The 21235-nt window shown below is 31.8% G+C and overlaps 1 protein-coding gene across 4 annotated transcripts in view; it reads left to right on the top strand.

Moving 5' to 3' along the window:
* ecrg4a (ECRG4 augurin precursor a) overlaps positions 1-21127 on the top strand; it is a 28691-nt gene extending 7564 nt beyond the window's left edge. For 2 of the 4 annotated variants that reach the window (XM_087804224.1, XM_087804226.1), the window contains exons 3-6: positions 4349-4641; positions 5753-5800; positions 5872-6023; positions 20974-21127. In XM_087804224.1, coding sequence (XP_087660350.1) covers positions 4572-4641; positions 5753-5800; positions 5872-6023; positions 20974-21123 — 420 coding nt within the window. In that variant the 5' untranslated portion in view covers positions 4349-4571 and the 3' untranslated portion in view covers positions 21124-21127. Of the gene's footprint in view, positions 1-4316; positions 4642-5752; positions 5801-5871; positions 6024-20973 lie in introns of all 4 variants that reach the window. The other 2 variants (XM_087804223.1, XM_087804225.1) reach the window with 1 other exon arrangement.
* Positions 21128-21235: the final 108 nt, after the last annotated feature.

Below are 21235 nucleotides of genomic sequence, written 5' to 3'. Positions count from 1 at the left end.
TTACTTTAATGACATGATTATGAAAGCGTGGTCGACAGATGTTCCATCAGCGGATCAGTCGTCTCCAGACTAATCCACAGCAATGACGCTGTGATGCTCCTCATACCTGGCGTCACCATCAGTGACACCTGGACCACTGTGGAGGAAACTGCTACTTATTTTTATTTAGAAAACCTCAATTGATGATAATTCTCGGACTAATGTGTAAATCTTCCTGATGCTCCGACATTTGCTTCCTCCTCAAGTCGTTCCACTTCATTCCATCTGCCACTGCCTGAGAGCCCAGAGGCGACGAAGGTCGACCCATGTTTGAAAAAACATGTTTGAGTTTTTTCATCGTCGTATTTCTTCTCACAGGAGCGGTATTTTTTTCTTATTCTTTCTTTAGTTTGGATTTAAAGGCTGAACAGCTTAGTCAATTGTTTGCTAGAAATCAAACAATGGCTGAGTGAAAACACTTTACAGCTAAATGTGGACAAAATTGAAACTCTGGTGATTGCTCCTGATGATAAGATTCCAGGGTTGAGTCAGTACTTGGGTGACTTAGGTCAGTCTGTCAAACTGAGCCTGAGAAACCTGGGTGTTGTATTTGATAAAGACATGTCTCTTGTTCGACGCTGCAGAAAACTGACCAGAAACTGTTTCCTTCAACTGAGAAAAATCTCTAAACTAGGAAAATGTTGTCGGAACATGATCTGGAGCTTGTAATCCATGCGTTTGTTTCTTCTCGTCTGGACTATTGTAACAGTTTGTTTTCATGTCTTAACAAGAAGGATCTGTCTCGCCTGCAGTTGATTCAGAACTCTGCAGCGAGAATTCTGACCCGCTCAAGTAGGAGAACTCACATTTCTCCGATCCTTAAAACTCTTCACTGGCTTCCAGTTTCTTTCAGGATCAACCTTAAAATTCTGGTTCTTACTTTCAGATCTATTCATGGTCAGGCTCCTCCTTACATCACTGATCTGATCCAGCCTTACACCCCAGCTCGGGCTCTGAGGTCTGTGGATCAGAATCTACTTATGGTTCCACGCACACGACTCAGGACCAGAAGAGAGAAATCTTTTCAGGCTGTTGCTCCTAAGCTGTGGAACGATCTTCCTCTCTCTTTGCGCTTGATGGATCTACTGACTCCTTTAAGAAACACCTTAAGACGTTTCTATTTGTTCAGGCTTTTCCTTGAATTTCTCGAACTCCTGTGTTGTTCTCAGTATTATCTTGATCTTTAAAGTATGTACTTTTTTGAGTATTGTTTTGATTGTCTAAGCGCTTTGTGACCCTGGTCTGGAAAAGCGCTATATAAATAAATATTACTTACTTACTTACTTACTATTTAAAAATGTATATATTCAAGCACTTTTTGTCACTAACAGGAACATTTTCCCTTCAAAAAAATCTGTTCTTTCTTTTTTTAAGACATTTTCGTAACTTAAGTCTTATTTGACGACATTTTTTAAAGTGAAAATGTGAAACACACTCTTTGAAAAGTTTAATGTAATAATCATTTTTCATCACTTTAACCTAGTGAAGGTTTAGTGAGAAAGTAAAGCAAGATAATGATACGAGATAATGATAAATATTTATATATATTTTTAAAAGAATGCGAATATACTGTTTTCAAATAGTTCATTAAAAATGTTTTAAAAATGTGTTAAAAATAAATAGTGATAGAATATATGGAATATACGGATAATTATAATATTTGACGAAAAGGACAAAAGAAATTAAACGACAAAAAGCAATTTAAAATAAAATAAAACTTACAACAAACAAAATATAAACATTCTTTGAAATTAAAAAAAAAACCCAAAGAAAACCATGTTTAAAGGGAAAAATTGTCTTGAAAAAAAAAGATTACTTTAGAAGTAAAATCCAAGGTTATCTATATAACAATGGTTCTACGAGTGGAGCTGTGCTCTCTACAGGCTGTTGCTTTGGGTTGCCCTTTCTACTTGCTGAGAAAAGTGTGCTTGCCACCCAGCAGTGGGCAGTAGGCCGCCCCTATATAAGGCCTCACCTTCCACAAAATGGCAGTATTTGACATGCGGGATGCAGGCTGCTGGACCACATTTGTAGATGGCTCCGCTCCACTCATAAAACAATGGATATATAGTTAACCTGGGGTTTCTACATCGTGGAGCTCTGCCCTCTACAGGCTATCGCTATGGGTTACACCATGCACAGCATTGGAGACAAATGTTCTCCCAGAAGACCACCCTTTAACATTGCCTTCAGAGGCCACGAGACCATTAAAAACCAAGCTGTGGGTTACGATCCGCTGCCTCTCAAGCCGACACCACCACTGACTTGATCCGCTGTGAGAGTCGGTGTGGAAGCAACGATCACATGATCTGCACCGTGAACAAACCAGCAAAGTCTCTGTGCATCTGAACTTTCATCCTCCTCAGACAGGCAGCGGCGCCTGTGCTGAAAGCGTGAGGGGTGATGTAGAACCCCGAGGGAGACCACTTTAGTCTCAAAGTGAACTAGCTGTCTGCTCTAACAGTTCAACTACAAAGACTAAGGAGGGCGCGAGTCAGGGGTCCCAGAGGACGAGATCTCACCGGCAGTCGGAGTCTCAACGCTCCAAAAAACGCTTGGCGGCAGGTTATGATCAGAAGATTGGCAAACCATGAGTGAAAGCGGATGCAGATCTGGCAGACACCTTAAGAGTGGACATCAGATATTCTGCTTCCATCAGGGTCTGAAGAAAACAAGCTAACCTCAGCTAAGGAGCGAGAATATGCTTCATATTAAGCAAACTAGCTCGTAGACACTAGAAGTGCTTGTGCGCTCTCCACACCGCCGATCACAGAACTGTCCAGATTGATCAGCATGGATCTTGAACGGACTTACTCACCCGGAAGGAGGACTTCAGCGGACCGCTCCGAGCAAGGAAGCAAGATCAGTGAGTACACTGAGCCAAATTCCTGCTCGCAAACAAGTCTATTTCAATTCCCATTTCACTGTTGCCACGCCAGGGCTTGACGCACGCTAGAGTGTGACATGCTAGGAGCGTCGAGGGGCGACTGGATCGCAATGGATCGCAGTGGATCCTGCAATGTTTTGGTTGGTCTATGACAACGATGATATGTCTGAATAGATCACAACATGTGACTGAAACAACCAGCATGGGCCATTTTAAAAACTTTGCAGCAGCCATGAGATCCAGCAGGTTCAAATGGAGCTGGAGACACTGAGTGGTATTACTGCTTGCAAACAAGACAATGAAAGTTCACATTTACCTGCCATCATTTCCGGGCTGTCACCGTCGCAGACACGCCCTCTCGTCGTGGCGTACACTTGGAAGTTACGTTCAAGGAGCGACGAGGGACGACTGTTTGTCTGGCACTTCTTTTGTTGATTTAAAGGCAATGGTGGTGAGAAGTCTGAATAACCCAGGAGATAAGCACTGAAAACACAGAGCGCCATTCCTGTTTGCAGACAAGTCCTCAACCTTTCGTCAATGCCGAGTGAACAAAATACTGCCATTGTGTAGGAGGTTAGGCCTTATATAGGGGCGGCCTACTACCCCCTGCTGGGTGGCATTGACTTTTCTGTGAAAAGAGTAAGTAAGTAAGTAAGTCATTTTTATTTATATAGCGCTTTTCCAGACCAGGGTCACAAAGCGCTTGAACAATCAAAACAATATTCAATAAAGTATATACTGTAAAGGGCAAGTTAAACTGACACAACAGGAGTTCCAGAAAATCAAGGAAAAGCCTTAACAATTAAAAACGTCTTAAGATGTTTCTTAAAGGAGTCAGTAGATCCATCAAGAGCAAAGAGAGAGGAAGATCGTTCCAAAGCTTAGGAGCAACACTCTGGAAGGATTTCTCTCCTCTGGTCCTGAACCGTGTTCAGGAACCATCAGTAGATTCTGATCCACAGACCTCAGAGCCCGAGCTGGGGTGTAAGGCTGGATCAGATCACTGATGTAAGGAGGAGCCTGACCATGAATAGATCTGAAAGTAAGAACCAGAATTTTAAAGTTGATCCTGAAAGAAACTGGAAGCCAGTGAAGAGTTTTAAGGATCGGAGAAATGTGAGTTCTTCTACTAGAGCGGGTCAGAATTCTCGCTGCAGACTAAGATTAGCCTAAAGCGACAGCCTGTAGAGGGCAGAGCTCCACGACGTAGAACCTTAACTTCAAAAGTGTTAAAAAGAAAAAACAAATCTTTCGAAATATTTTATTAAAAAATATAACCTTAAAGGGAAAAACCCTTATTTGGGTTTTTTATTTCGTTGAAGGTGAATTGAGACGAAAAGAAAAACTGCAGAGGAAAAGAAAAACAGTGAACTGGTTGTTTCTGTTGCAGGAAATCCTCTGTAATGATCCATCGTTCCTCAGGTACAGAAGAAACCTTCTCCTCCCGATGGAAAAATACCGCCGGCGATCGTGCCAAGTGTGAAAAAGTGGCAGCTGCGTCTGCAGACACGGATACGAGCAACATTCCTCCGCCGTGGGCCAGTTTCCACTCGGGGAGTCGGGGGTTCGACTCCAGCCCTTTTCTCCCGGTTAAACACAAACTCGGAGCTCAGTTGTTGCCTCGCAGCGTCTCTGCAGCACCGAGATGGCGTCTCAGCTGTTCGGCTTCAAGTTGGCGTGTCTGGCTGTTCTGCTGACGGTGCTCACCTGCACAGGTGAGCTTCGATCTCCTCCTCTATCTGCGTCACCTTAGATTCCTGCAGTTTATTTGTGGAGGAAACTGGAGTTTTTAGAGCTGCAGCTGCTGAGCCTCGTCTGTAGACTGATGGGAAACACACTCTTTGGATTTTTTACTCTTTTATTTAGTTTTATTTAGTTCTTTTCATTTGAAGTTTAATTAAGTTTTTTTCTGAAACATACTTTATTTTTATTTTTTTAATTCATTAGACAGTTTTCTTACGTTCATCCAGTTGCTTCATGATAGAAAAACTTTTTCCAAAATCTTAGAATTGAGATTTAAATTAAATTGAATTGATTTGACTTTTTTAGTAAAAGTGAAAATTTTTGATGTTTAAAATGTTCCTCTTTTCTTTTTTTCTGCCTATTTATGTTTATGAAAGTCAAATTTGAAATACATATATTTTTTGACTCTTTGTTTTTTACTTTTTTCTTTCCGTGAATTCCGGGTTTTATAAGAGTTTTGTTTTTTTCGTTTATCTTCCCCTTAACTAGTTCAACAGCCGCTTCGTGGTTCACGTTACACATTCTTTCCAACAGAGACTTTACTCCAGAAGTTCATCTGTCAATCAAATCTTTTGACGAGATTTTGTTCTTTCAGGGGAAAAAAACAAACATTTATTTAGTTTAAAAAAGATTATGATTCCAAACGAATCCTGCTATAAATCACGAGAAAAAAAAGAGTCATAAGAGATAAAAATGAAGAAAGAAGTGGCGAAAAAAACATTTAAACTTTTTGAATATTACACCAAAAGTATTAAAACAAAGAAAGGTAGAAAACGGTTTCAAGAGGAAAATTACCTTTGGAAAGATAAAAACGTTATTAAATAAATCCTTATTTAAAAAAATATTTTTCTTTCATCCATTTATTGCATTCAGTTACTATTACATCAATTTTGGTTTCCTACTACTTCAACTGGGCCGTGTGCTGAGCCCCCTCCTGTTCACCCTCCTGTCGTACGACTACTTAACTTGGTCACAACAATCCGCGTGTAGAAGAAAACGAGGCGACTGTAAACGTGTGGAAGACGAGCATCGAATCAAAAGAACACTCTTGGATCTGCTGACGAGGTTCTGGTTCTCCTGCAGGTGTCTCGGGTCACAGCCGGCTGCTCCGGGCGCTGCACAAGTCAGAAGGTTCAGTTCCCAACTTGTCTCCACCTGCAGGGGTTTGTTCGCTTCACTTATCGCGTCGCGTCTCGTTCCAGGTGCCGACAAGTCTTCCATCGCGGTCGCTCCCGCCGAGGCTCAAGAGTTCCTGGGCAGGCGGAGCAGAACCAAGAGGTACCTCTGGGACCGGAGTCGCGCTGATGTGCAGCAGTGGATCATGCAGTTCAAGATGATGGGCTACGACGAGCAGGTCCGTCTTAAACAGGAGAAGCAGCAGCTCAGACCGAACTGGTCACGACTTGTTCCCAAACCAGAGTGTAGTACGTAAATCAGTGATGAAGGAGTGAATTATTTCTGAATGATAACAATGACTGAAGTGAACCGGATTATAGAAGTGAATGAATGAATAAATGACTTAACTGAGTGGATTTATGAATGAATTATTGGAGTGAATGGATTATAGGAGGGAAAAGATGAATTATAGGAGTGAATGAATTAATTATAGGATTAAATGAATGAATTGTAGGAGTGAATGAATGAATTATAGGAGAGAATGAATGAATTATAGGAGTAAATAAATGAATTATAGGATGAAATGAATTATAGGAGTAAATGAATGAATTATAGGATGAAATGAATTATAGGAGAGAATGAATGAATTATAGGAGAGAATGAATGAATTATAGGAGAGAATGAATTAATTATAGGAGTGAATGAGTGAATTATAGGAGAGAATGAATGAATTATAGGAGTGAATAAATGAATTATAGGAGTGAATGAATGAATTATAAGAGTGAATGAATGAATTATAGGAGAGAGTGATTGAATGAATTATAGGACAGAATGAATGAATTATAGGAGTGAATGAATGAATTATAGGAGAGAATGAATGAATTATAGGAGAGAATGAATGAATTATAGAAGTGAATGAATTATAAGAGGGAATGAATGAATTATAGGGGTGAATGATTGAATTATAGGAGAGAATGAATGAATTATAGGAGAGAATGAATGAATTATAAGAGAGAGTGAATGAATTATAAGAGAGAGTGAATGAATTATAGGAGTGAATGAGTGAATTATAGGAGAGAATGAATGAATTATAGGAGAGAATGAATGAATTATAGGAGTAAATAAATGAATTATAGGATGAAATGAATTATAGGAGTAAATGAATGAATTATAGGATGAAATGAATTATAGGAGAGAATGAATGAATTATAGGAGAGAATGAATTAATTATAGGAGTGAATGAGTGAATTATAGGAGAGAATGAATGAATTATAGGATGAAATGAATTATAGGAGAGAATGAATGAATTATAGGAGAGAATGAATTAATTATAGGAGTGAATAAATAAATTATAGGAGTGAATGAATGAATTATAGGAGAGAGTGATTGAATGAATTATAGGACAGAATGAATGAATTATAGGAGTGAATGAATGAATTATAGGAGAGAATGAATGAATTATAGGAGAGAATGAATGAATTATAGAAGTGAATGAATTATAAGAGAGAATGAATGAATTATAGGGGTGAATGATTGAATTATAGGAGAGAATGAATGAATTATAGGAGAGAATGAATGAATTATAAGAGAGAGTGAATGAATTATAAGAGAGAGTGAATGAATTATAGGAGTGAATGAGTGAATTATAGGAGAGAATGAATGAATTATAGGAGTGAATGAATGAATTATAGGAGTGAATGAATGAATCATAGCAGAGAGTGAATGAATGAATTATAGGAGAGAATGAATGAATTATAGGAGAGAATGAATGAATTATAGGAGTGAATGAATGAATTATAAGAAAGAATGATTGAATTATAGGAGAGAATGAATGAATTATAGGAGTGAATGAATGAATTATAAGAGAGAGTGAATGAATTATAAGAGAGAGTGAATGAATTATAGGAGTGAATGAGTGAATTATAGGAGAGAATGAATGAATTATAGGAGTGAATGAATGAATTATAGGAGTGAATGAATGAATTATAGGAGTGAATGAATGAATCATAGCAGAGAGTGAATGAATGAATTATAGGAGAGAATGAATGAATTATAGGAGAGAATGAATGACTTATAGGAGAGAATGAATAAATTATAGGAGTGAATGAATGAATTATAAGAAAGAATGATTGAATTATAGGAGAGAATGAATGAATTATAGGAGAGAATGAATGAATTATAGGAGTGAATGAATGAATTATAAGACCCAGTGAATGAATGAATTATAGGAGTGAATGAATGAGTTATAGGAGAGAATGAATGAATTATAGGAGAAAATGAATGAATTATAGGAGTGAATGAATGAATTATAGGAGAAAATGAATGAATTATAGGAGTGAATGAATGAATTATAGGAGTGAATGAATGAATTATAAGAGAGAGTGATTGAATGAATTCTAGGAGAGAATGAATGAATTATAGGAGTGAATGAATGAATTATAGGAGAAAATGAATGAATTATAGGAGTGAATGAATGAATTATAGGAGTGAATGAATGAATTATAGGAGAGAATGAATGAATTATAGGAGTAAATGAATGAATTATAGGAGTGAATGAATGAATTATAGGAGAAAATGAATGAATTATAGGAGTGAATCAATGAATTATAGGAGTGAATGAATGAATTATAGGAGAGAATGAATGAATTATAGGAGTAAATGAATGAATTATAGGATGAAATGAATTATAGGAGAGAATGAATGAATTATAGGAGTAAATGAATGAATTATAGGATGAAATGAATTATAGGAGTGAATGAATAAATTATAGGAGAGAATGAATGAATTATAGGAGTGAATGAGTGAATTATAGGAGAGAATGAATGAATTATAGGATCGAATGAATGAACTATAGGAGTGAATGAATGAATCATAGCAGAGAGTGAATGAATTAATTATAGGATAGAATGAATGAATTATAAGAGTGAATGAATGAATTATAGGAGAGAGTGATTGAATGAATTATAGGACAGAATGAATGAATTATAGGAGTGAATGAATGAATTATAGGGGAGAATGAATGAATTATAGGAGAGAATGAATGAATTATAGAAGTGAATGAATGAATTATAAGAGAGAATGAATGAATTATAGGAGTGAATGATTGAATTATAGGAGAGAATGAATGAATTATAGGAGAGGATGAATGAATTATAGGAGTGAATGAATGAATTATAAGAGAGAGTGAATGAATTATAAGAGAGAGTGAATGAATTATAGGAGTGAATGAGTGAATTATAGGAGAGAATGAATGAATTACAGGATCAAATGAATGAACTATAGGAGTGAATGAATGAATTATAGGAGTGAATGAATGAATCATAGCAGAGAGTGAATGAATGAATTATAGGACAGAATGAATGAATTATAGGAGAGAATGAATGAATTATAGGAGTGAATGAATGAATTATAAGAAAGAATGATTGAATTATAGGAGAGAATGAATGAATTATAGGAGAGAATGAATGAATTATAGGAGTGAATGAATGAATTATAGGAGTGAATAAATGAATTATAAGACCGAGTGAATGAATGAATTATAGGAGTGAATGAATGAATTATAGGAGAAAATGAATGAATTATAGGAGTGAATGAATGAATTATAGGAGTGAATGAATGAATTATAAGAGAGAGTGATTGAATGAATTATAGGAGAGAATGGATGAATTATAAGAGAGAGTGAATGAATTATAAGAGAGAGTGAATGAATTATAGGAGTGAATGAGTGAATTATAGGAGTGAATGAATGAATTATAGGAGTGAATGAATGAATCATAGCAGAGAGTGAATGAATGAATTATAGGAGAGAATGAATGAATTATAGGAGAGAATGAATGAATTATAGGAGTGAATGAATGAATTATAAGAAAGAATGATTGAATTATAGGAGAGAATGAATGAATTATAGGAGTGAATGAATGAATTATAAGACCGAGTGAATGAATGAATTATAGGAGTGAATGAATGAGTTATAGGAGAGAATGAATGAATTATAGGAGAGAATGAATGAATTATAGGAGTGAATGAATGAATTATAAGAGAGAATGATTGAATTATAGGAGAGAATGAATGAATTATAGGAGAGAATGAATGAATTATAAGACCGAGTGAATGAATGAATTATAGGAGTGAATGAATGAATTATAGGAGAAAATGAATGAATTATAGGAGTGAATGAATGAATTATAGGAGTGAATGAATGAATTATAGGAGAGAATGAATGAATTATGAGAGTAAATGAATTAATTATAGGAGTGAATGAATGAATTATAAGAGAGAATGATTGAATTATAGGAGAGAATGAATGAATTATAAGACCGAGTGAATGAATGAATTATAGGAGTGAATGAATGAATTATAGGAGAGAATGAATGAATTATAGGAGTGAATGAGTGAATTATAGGAGAGAATGAATGAATTATAGGATTGAATGAATGAACTATAGGAGTGAATGAATGAATCATAGCAGAGAGTGAATAAATGAATTATAGGAGAGAATGAATGAATGATCTCATGATTTCATGTTATGATTTCGAAATATGATTTTCGGAAAAATCTTATGATTTCATGTTATGATCTCATGAATTCATGTTATGATTTCGAAATAATTTTTCCCGAAAAAATGTTATGAATTCATGTTATGATCTCATGATTTCATGTTATGATTTCGAAATAATTTTTCCTGAAAAATGTCATGAATTCATGTTATGATCTCATGATTTCATGTTATGATCTCATGATTTCATGTTATGATTTCGAAATCATTTTCCCAAAAAATTTTATGAATTCATGTTATGATCTCATGATTTCATGTTATTATTTCGAAATCATTTTCCAGAAAAAATGTTATGAATTCATGTTATGATCTCATGATTTCATGTTATGATATCAAAATAATTTTCCCGAAAAAATGTTATGAATTCATGTTATGATCTCATGATTTCTTGTTATGATCTCATGATTTCATGTTATGATTTCGAAATAATTTCCCCGAAAAATGTTATGAATTCATGTTATGATCTCATGATTTCATGTTATGATTTCGAAATCATTTTTCCTGAAAAATGTCATGATTCATGTTATGATCTCATGATTTCATGTTATGATTTCGAAATAATGTTCCCGAAAAAATGTTATGAATTCATGTTATGATCTCATGATTTCATGTTATGATTTCTAAATAATTTTTCCTGAAAAATGTCATTAATTCATGTTATGATCTCATGATTTCATGTTATGATCTCATGATTTCATGGTATGATTTCGAAATATTTTTTACAAAACAATGTTATGAATTCATGTTATGGTCTCATGATTTCATGTTATGATTTCGAAATAATTTTCCCGAAAAAATGTTATGAATTCATGTTATGATCTCATTATTTCATGTTATGATTTCGAAATCATTTTCCCGAAAAAATGTTATGAATTCATGTTATGATCTCATGATTTCATGTTATGATTTCGAAATAATTTTCCCGAAAAAAATGTTATGAATTCATGTTATGATCTCATGATTTCATGTTATGATTTCGAAATACTTTTCCCGAAAAAAATGTTATGAATTCATGTTATGATCTCATGATTTCATGTTATGATTTCGAAATAATTTTTCCTGAAAAATGTCATGAATTCATGTTATGATCTCATGATTTCATGTTATGATCTCATGATTTCATGGTATGATTTCGAAATAATTTTTACAAAACAATGTTATGAATTCATGTTATGGTCTCATGATTTCATGTTATGATTTCGAAATAATTTTCCCGAAAAAATGTTATGAATTCATGTTATGAATTCATGTTATGATCTCATTATTTCATGTTATGATTTCGAAATCATTTTCCAGAAAAAATGTTATGAATTCATGTTATGATCTCATGATTTCATGTTATGATATCGAAATAATTTTCCCGAAAAAATGTTATGAATTCATAACATGAATTCATGTTATGATCTCATTATTTCATGTTATGATTTCGAAATCATTTTCCCGAAAAAAAAATGTTATGAATTCATAACATGAATTCATGATTTCATGTTATGATATCTAAATAATTTTCCCGAAAATTTTTTATGAATTCATGTTATGATCTCATGATTTCATGTTATGATTTCGAAATAATTTTTACGAAACAATGTTATGAATTCATGTTATGATCTCATGATTTCATGTTATGATTTCGAAATAATTTTGCCGAAAAAAAATGTTACGAATTCATGTTATGATCTCATGATGTCATGTTATGATTTCAAAATAATTTTCCCGAAAAAATGTTATGAATTCATGTTATGATCTCATGATTTCATGTTATGATTTCGAAATCATTTTCCCGAAAAAATGTTATGAATTCATGTTATGATCTCATGATTTCATGTTATGATTTCGAAATAATTTTCCCTAAAAAATGTTATGAATTCATGTTATGATCTCATGATTTCATGGTATGATTTCGAAATAATTTTTACAAAACAATGTTATGAATTCATGTTATGGTCTCATGATTTCATGTTATGATTTCGAAATAATTTTCCCGAAAAAATGTTATGAATTCATGTTATGAATTCATGTTATGATCTCATTATTTCATGTTATGATTTCGAAATAATTTTCCCGAAAAAATGTTATGAATTCATGTTATGAATTCATGTTATGATCTCATTATTTCATGTTATGATTTCGAAATCATTTCCCCGAAAAAAATGTTATGAATTCATGTTATGGTCTCATGATTTCATGTTATGATTTCGAAATAATTTTCCCGAAAAAATGTTATGAATTCATGTTATGAATTCATGTTATGATCTCATTATTTCATGTTATGATATCGAAATAATTTTCCCGAAAAAATGTTATGAATTCATAACATGAATTCATGTTATGATCTCATGATTTCATGGTATGATTTCGAAATAATTTTTACAAAACAATGTTATGAATTCATGTTATGGTCTCATGATTTCATGTTATGATTTCGAAATAATTTTCCCGAAAAAATGTTATGAATTCATGTTATGAATTCATGTTATGATCTCATTATTTCATGTTATGATTTCGAAATAATTTTCCCGAAAAAATGTTATGAATTCATGTTATGAATTCATGTTATGATCTCATTATTTCATGTTATGATTTCGAAATCATTTCCCCGAAAAAAATGTTATGAATTCATGTTATGGTCTCATGATTTCATGTTATGATTTCGAAATAATTTCCCCGAAAAAATGTTATGAATTCATGTTATGAATTCATGTTATGATCTCATTATTTCATGTTATGATATCGAAATAATTTTCCCGAAAAAATGTTATGAATTCATAACATGAATTCATGTTATGATCTCATTATTTCATGTTATGATTTCGAAATCATTTCCCCGAAAAAAATGTTATGAATTCATGTTATGGTCTCATGATTTCATGTTATGATTTCGAAATAATTTTCCCGAAAAAATGTTATGAATTCATGTTATGAATTCATGTTATGATCTCATTATTTCATGTTATGATATCGAAATAATTTTCCCGAAAAAATGTTATGAATTCATAACATGAATTCATGTTATGATCTCATTATTTCATGTTATGATTTCGAAATCATTTCCCCGAAAAAAAATGTTATGAATTCATGTTATGGTCTCATGATTTCATGTTATGATTTCGAAATAATTTTCCCGAAAAAATGTTATGAATTCATGTTATGATCTCATGATTTCATGTTATGATTTCGAAATAATTTTCCCGAAAAAAATGTTATGAATTCATGTTATGATCTCATGATTTCATGTTATGATTTCGAAATCATAACATGAAATCATGAGATCATAACATGAAAGCATGAGATCATAACACGAATTCATAACATGAATTCATAACATTTTTCGGACAAAATTATTTCGAAATCATTACATGAAATCATGAGATCATAAAATGAATTCATAACATTTTTTCGGGAAAATTATTTCGAAATCATAACATGAAATCATAACATGAGATCATTACATGAATTCATAACATTTTTTTTCGGGAAAATGATTTCGAAATCATAACATGAAATCATGAGATCATAACATGAAAGCATGAGATCATAACACGAATTCATAACATGAATTCATAACATTTTTCGGACAAAATTATTTCGAAATCATTACATGAAATCATGAGATCATAACATGAAAGCATGAGATCATAACACGAATTCATAACATGAATTCATAACATTTTTCGGACAAAATTATTTCGAAATCATTACATGAAATCATGAGATCATAACATGAAAGCATGAGATCATAACATGAGATCATCGAAATAATTTTCCCGAAAAAAATGTTATGAATTCATGTTATGATTTCGAAATCATAACATGAAATCATGAGATCATAACATGAAAGCATGAGATCATAACACGAATTCATAACATGAATTCATAACATTTTTCGGACAAAATTATTTCGAAATCATTACATGAAATCATGAGATCATAAAATGAATTCATAACATTTTTTCGGGAAAATTATTTCGAAATCATAACATGAAATCATAACATGAGATCATAACATGAATTCATAACATTTTTTTCGGGAAAATGATTTCGAAATCATAACATGAAATCATGAGATCATAACATGAAAGCATGAGATCATAACACGAATTCATAACATGAATTCATAACATTTTTCGGACAAAATTATTTCGAAATCATTACATGAAATCATGAGATCATAACATGAAAGCATGAGATCATAACACGAATTCATAACATGAATTCATAACATTTTTCGGACAAAATTATTTCGAAATCATTACATGAAATCATGAGATCATAACATGAAAGCATGAGATCATAACATGAATTCATAACATTTTTTTCGGACAAAATTATTTCGAAATCATTACATGAAATCATGAGATCATAACATGAAAGCATGAGATCATAACATGAATTCATAACATTTTTCGGACAAAATTATTTCGAAATCATTACATGAAATCATGAGATCATAACATGAAAGCATGAGATCATAACATGAGATCATAACATGAATTCATAACATTTTTCGGACAAAATTATTTCGAAATCATTACATGAAATCATGAGATCATTACATGAAAGCATGAGATCATAACACGAATTCATAACATGAATTCATAACATTTTTCGGACAAAATTATTTCGAAATCATTACATGAAATCATGAGATCATAACATGAATTCATAACATTTTTTCGGGGAAATGATTTCGAAATCATAACATGAAATCATGAGATCATAACATGAATTCATAACATTTTTTTCGGGAAAATGATTTCGAAATCATAACATGAAATCATGAGATCATAACATGAGATCATAACATGAATTCATAACATTTTTCGGACATAATTATTTCGAAATCATTACATGAAATCATGAGATCATAAAATGAATTCATAACATTTTTTCGGGAAAATTATTTCGAAATCATAACATGAAATCATAACATGAGATCATAACATGAATTCATAACATTTTTTTCGGGAAAATGATTTCGAAATCATAACATGAAATCATGAGATCATAACATGAAAGCATGAGATCATAACACGAATTCATAACATGAATTCATAACATTTTTCGGACAAAATTATTTCGAAATCATTACATGAAATCATGAGATCATAACATGAAAGCATGAGATCATAACACGAATTCATAACATGAATTCATAACATTTTTCGGACAAAATTATTTCGAAATCATTACATGAAATCATGAGATCATAACATGAAAGCATGAGATCATAACATGAATTCATAACATTTTTTTCGGACAAAATTATTTCGAAATCATTACATGAAATCATGAGATCATAACATGAAAGCATGAGATCATAACATGAATTCATAACATTTTTCGGACAAAATTATTTCGAAATCATTACATGAAATCATGAGATCATAACATGAAAGCATGAGATCATAACATGAGATCATAACATGAATTCATAACATTTTTCGGACAAAATTATTTCGAAATCATTACATGAAATCATGAGATCATTACATGAAAGCATGAGATCATAACACGAATTCATAACATGAATTCATAACATTTTTCGGACAAAATTATTTCGAAATCATTACATGAAATCATGAGATCATAACATGAATTCATAACATTTTTTCGGGAAAATTATTTCGAAATCATAACATGAAATCATGAGATCATAACATGAAATCATGAGATCCTAACATGAATTCATGACATTTTTCCGGAAAAATTATTTCGAAATCATTACATGAAATCATGAGATCATAACATGAAAGCATGAGATCATAACATGAATTCATAACATTTTTCGGACAAAATTATTTCGAAATCATTACATGAAATCATGAGATCATAACATGAATTCATAACATTTTTTCGGGAAAATTATTTCGAAATCATAACATGAAATCATGAGATCATAACATGAAATCATGAGATCCTAACATGAATTCATGACATTTTTCCGGAAAAATTATTTCGAAATCATAACATGAAAGAGTGAATGAATGAATTATAGTAGTGAATGAATAAATCATAGCAGAGACTGAATGAATGAATTATAAGAGAGAATGATTGAATTATAGGAGTGAATGAATTAATTATAAGAGAGAATGATTGAATTATAGGAGTGAATTAATGAATTATAGGAGTGAATGATTGAATTATAGGATGAAATGAATTATAGGAGTGAATGAATGAATTATAGGAGTGAATGAATGACTTATACGAGTGAATTATAGCAGAGAATGAATTAATTATAGGAGTGAATGAATGAATTATAGGAGTGAATGAATGAATTATAGGTGTGAATGAGTGAATTATAGGAGAGAATGAATGAATTATAGGATTGAATGAATGAATTATAGGAGTGAATGAATGAATCATAGCAGAGAGTGAATGAATGAATTATAGGACTGAATGAATGAATTATAGGAGTGAATGAATGAATTGTAGGAGTGAATGAATGAATTATAGGACTGAATGAATGAATTATAGGAGTGAATGAATGAATTGTAGGAGTGAATGAATTAATTATAGGAGTGAATGAGTTAATTATAGCAGAGAATGAATGAATTATAGGAGAGAATGAATGAATTATAGGAGTAAATGAATTATAGGAGAGAATGAATAAATTATAGGAGTGAATGAATTAATTATAGGAGTAAATGAATTAATTATAGGAGTGAATTATAGCAGAGAATGAATTAATTATAGGAGTGAATGAATGAATTATAGGAGAGAATGAATGAATTATAGGATCGAATGAATGAACTATAGTAGTGAATGAATGAATTATAGGAGTGAATGAATGAATCATAGCAGAGAGTGAATGAATGAATTATAGGACAGAATGAATGAATTATAGGAGTGAATGAGTGAATTATAGGAGAGAATGAATGAATTATAGGATCGAATGAATGAACTATAGTAGTGAATGAATGAATTATAGGAGTGAATGAATGAATCATAGCAGAGAGTGAATGAATGAATTATAGGACAGAATGAATGAATTATAGGAGTGAATGAATGAAAGCATGAGATCATAACAAAAATTCATAACATGAATTCATAACATTTTTCGGACAAAATTATTTCGAAATCATTACATGAAATCATGAGATCATAACATGAATTCATAACATTTTTTCGGGAAAATGATTTCGAAATCATAACATGAAATCATGAGATCATAACATGAAATCATGAGATCCTAACATGAATTCATGACATTTTTCCGGAAAAATTATTTCGAAATCATAACATGAAAGAGTGAATGAATGAATTATAGTAGTGAATGAATAAATCATAGCAGAGACTGAATGAATGAATTATAAGAGAGAATGATTGAATTATAGGAGTGAATGAATTAATTATAAGAGAGAATGATTGAATTATAGGAGTGAATGAATGAATTATAGGAGTGAATGAATGAATTATAGGAGTGAATGAATGAATTATAGGAGTGAATGATTGAATTATAGGAGAAAATGTATGAATCATAGGATCGAATGAATGAACTATAAGAGAGAATGATTGAATTATAGGAGAGAACTAATTAATTATAGGAGTGAATGAATGAATTATAGGACAGAATGAATGAATTATAGGACAGATTGAATGAATTATAGGAGTTTATGAATGAATTATAAGAGAGAATGATTGAATTATAGGAGAGAATCAATTAATTATAGGAGAGAATGAATGAATTATAGGAGTGAATGAATTAATTACAAGATTGAGTGAATGAATGAATTATAGGAGTGAATGAATGAATTATAGGAGAGAATGAATGAATTATAGGAGAGAATGAATTAATTACAAGATTGAGTGAATGAATGAATTATAGGAGTGAATGAATGAATTATAGGAGTGAATGAATAAGTTATAGGAGAGAATGAATGAATTATAGGAGTGAATTAATGAATTATAGGAGTGAATGATTGAATTATAGGATGAAATGAATTATAGGAGTGAATGAATGAATTATAGGAGTGAATGAATGACTTATACGAGTGAATTATAGCAGAGAATGAATTAATTATAGGAGTGAATGAATGAATTATAGGAGTGAATGAATGAATTATAGGTGTGAATGAGTGAATTATAGGAGAGAATGAATGAATTATAGGATTGAATGAATGAATTATAGGAGTGAATGAATGAATCATAGCAGAGAGTGAATGAATGAATTATAGGACTGAATGAATGAATTATAGGAGTGAATGAATGAATTGTAGGAGTGAATGAATGAATTATAGGACTGAATGAATGAATTATAGGAGTGAATGAATGAATTGTAGGAGTGAATGAATTAATTATAGGAGTGAATGAGTTAATTATAGCAGAGAATGAATGAATTATAGGAGAGAATGAATGAATTATAGGAGTAAATGAATTATAGGAGAGAATGAATAAATTATAGGAGTGAATGAATTAATTATAGGAGTAAATGAATTAATTATAGGAGTGAATTATAGCAGAGAATGAATTAATTATAGGAGTGAATGAATGAATTATAGGAGAGAATGAATGAATTATAGGATCGAATGAATGAACTATAGTAGTGAATGAATGAATTATAGGAGTGAATGAATGAATCATAGCAGAGAGTGAATGAATGAATTATAGGACAGAATGAATGAATTATAGGAGTGAATGAGTGAATTATAGGAGAGAATGAATGAATTATAGGATCGAATGAATGAACTATAGTAGTGAATGAATGAATTATAGGAGTGAATGAATGAATCATAGCAGAGAGTGAATGAATGAATTATAGGACAGAATGAATGAATTATAGGAGTGAATGAATGAAAGCATGAGATCATAACAAAAATTCATAACATGAATTCATAACATTTTTCGGACAAAATTATTTCGAAATCATTACATGAAATCATGAGATCATAACATGAATTCATAACATTTTTTCGGGAAAATGATTTCGAAATCATAACATGAAATCATGAGATCATAACATGAAATCATGAGATCCTAACATGAATTCATGACATTTTTCCGGAAAAATTATTTCGAAATCATAACATGAAAGAGTGAATGAATGAATTATAGTAGTGAATGAATAAATCATAGCAGAGACTGAATGAATGAATTATAAGAGAGAATGATTGAATTATAGGAGTGAATGAATTAATTATAAGAGAGAATGATTGAATTATAGGAGTGAATGAATGAATTATAGGAGTGAATGAATGAATTATAGGAGTGAATGAATGAATTATAGGAGTGAATGATTGAATTATAGGAGAAAATGTATGAATCATAGGATCGAATGAATGAACTATAAGAGAGAATGATTGAATTATAGGAGAGAACTAATTAATTATAGGAGTGAATGAATGAATTATAGGACAGAATGAATGAATTATAGGACAGATTGAATGAATTATAGGAGTTTATGAATGAATTATAAGAGAGAATGATTGAATTATAGGAGAGAATCAATTAATTATAGGAGAGAATGAATGAATTATAGGAGTGAATGAATTAATTACAAGATTGAGTGAATGAATGAATTATAGGAGTGAATGAATGAATTATAGGAGAGAATGAATGAATTATAGGAGAGAATGAATTAATTACAAGATTGAGTGAATGAATGAATTATAGGAGTGAATGAATGAATTATAGGAGTGAATGAATAAGTTATAGGAGAGAATGAATGAATTATAGGAGTGAATGAATGAATTATAGGTGTGAATGAGTGAATTATAGGAGAGAATGAATGAATTATAGGATTGAATGAATGAATTATAGGAGTGAATGAATGAATCATAGCAGAGAGTGAATGAATGAATTATAGGACTGAATGAATGAATTATAGGAGTAAATGAATGAATTGTAGGAGTGAATGAATGAATTATAGGAGTGAATGAGTTAATTATAGCAGAGAATGAATGAATTATAGGAGAGAATGAAAGAATTATAGTAGAGAATGAATGAATTATAGGAGTAAATGAATTATAGGAGAGAATGAATAAATTATAGGAGTGAATGAATTAATTATAGGAGTAAATGAATTAATTATAGTAGTGAATTATAGCAGAGAATGAATTAATTATAGGAGTGAATGAATGAATTATAGGAGAGAATGAATGAATTATAGGATGGAATGAATGAACTATAGTAGTGAATGAATGAATTATAGGAGTGAATGAATGAATCATAGCAGAGAGTGAATGAATGAATTATAGGACAGAATGAATGAATTATAGGAGTGAATTAATTAATTATAAGAGAGAATGATTGAATTTTAGGAGAGAATGAATTAATTATAGGAGAGAATGAATGAATTATAGGAGTGAATGAATGAATTATAGGAGAGAATGAATGAATTATAGGAGAAAATGAATGAATTATAGGAGTGAATGAATGAATTATAAGAGAGAATGATTGAATTATAGGAGAGAATGAATGAATTATAGGAGTGAATGAATGAATTATGAGTGAATAAATTATAGCAGTGAATGAATGAATAAGTGAGTCATCAGAGTGACTTAATACATTATTGAGGGTGAGGAGACGAGAGGGTGAATATTTACAGGCAATGAGATATTAGAGTCTATGCTAACAGCTTCTATGCTAACAGTTTTATTCTGACCCTGCATCTTCTCTGAACTCTGTCTCTGCTCAGCGTCTGGAGGCGGACCTCTCTTACTGGATGGACCAGGCTCGCTCCTCAGACCAGGGTCGGCAGCACCACTACGACGAGAACGCCCCCATCGGGCCCCGAGACCCCGGCTCCTACAGACACGGAGCCGACGTCAACTACGATTACTATTAGGTCGTCGACTACTTCAGTCGTCGACTGGTTTTTATACTTTTTCAATAAAAATACTTCTGCTCTTAAATCAGCTTCATTGATGATTTTAAGAACATTATGAAAGTAAATCAGT

Source organism: Callionymus lyra, chromosome 12 (genome assembly GCF_982586985.1).
Source record: "Callionymus lyra chromosome 12, fCalLyr1.hap1.1, whole genome shotgun sequence".
In the NCBI taxonomy this organism is placed as follows: domain Eukaryota; kingdom Metazoa; phylum Chordata; class Actinopteri; order Syngnathiformes; family Callionymidae; genus Callionymus; species Callionymus lyra.
Note: the sequence above shows the minus strand (reverse complement) of the source record. Positions and strands in the feature narration are given on the sequence as shown.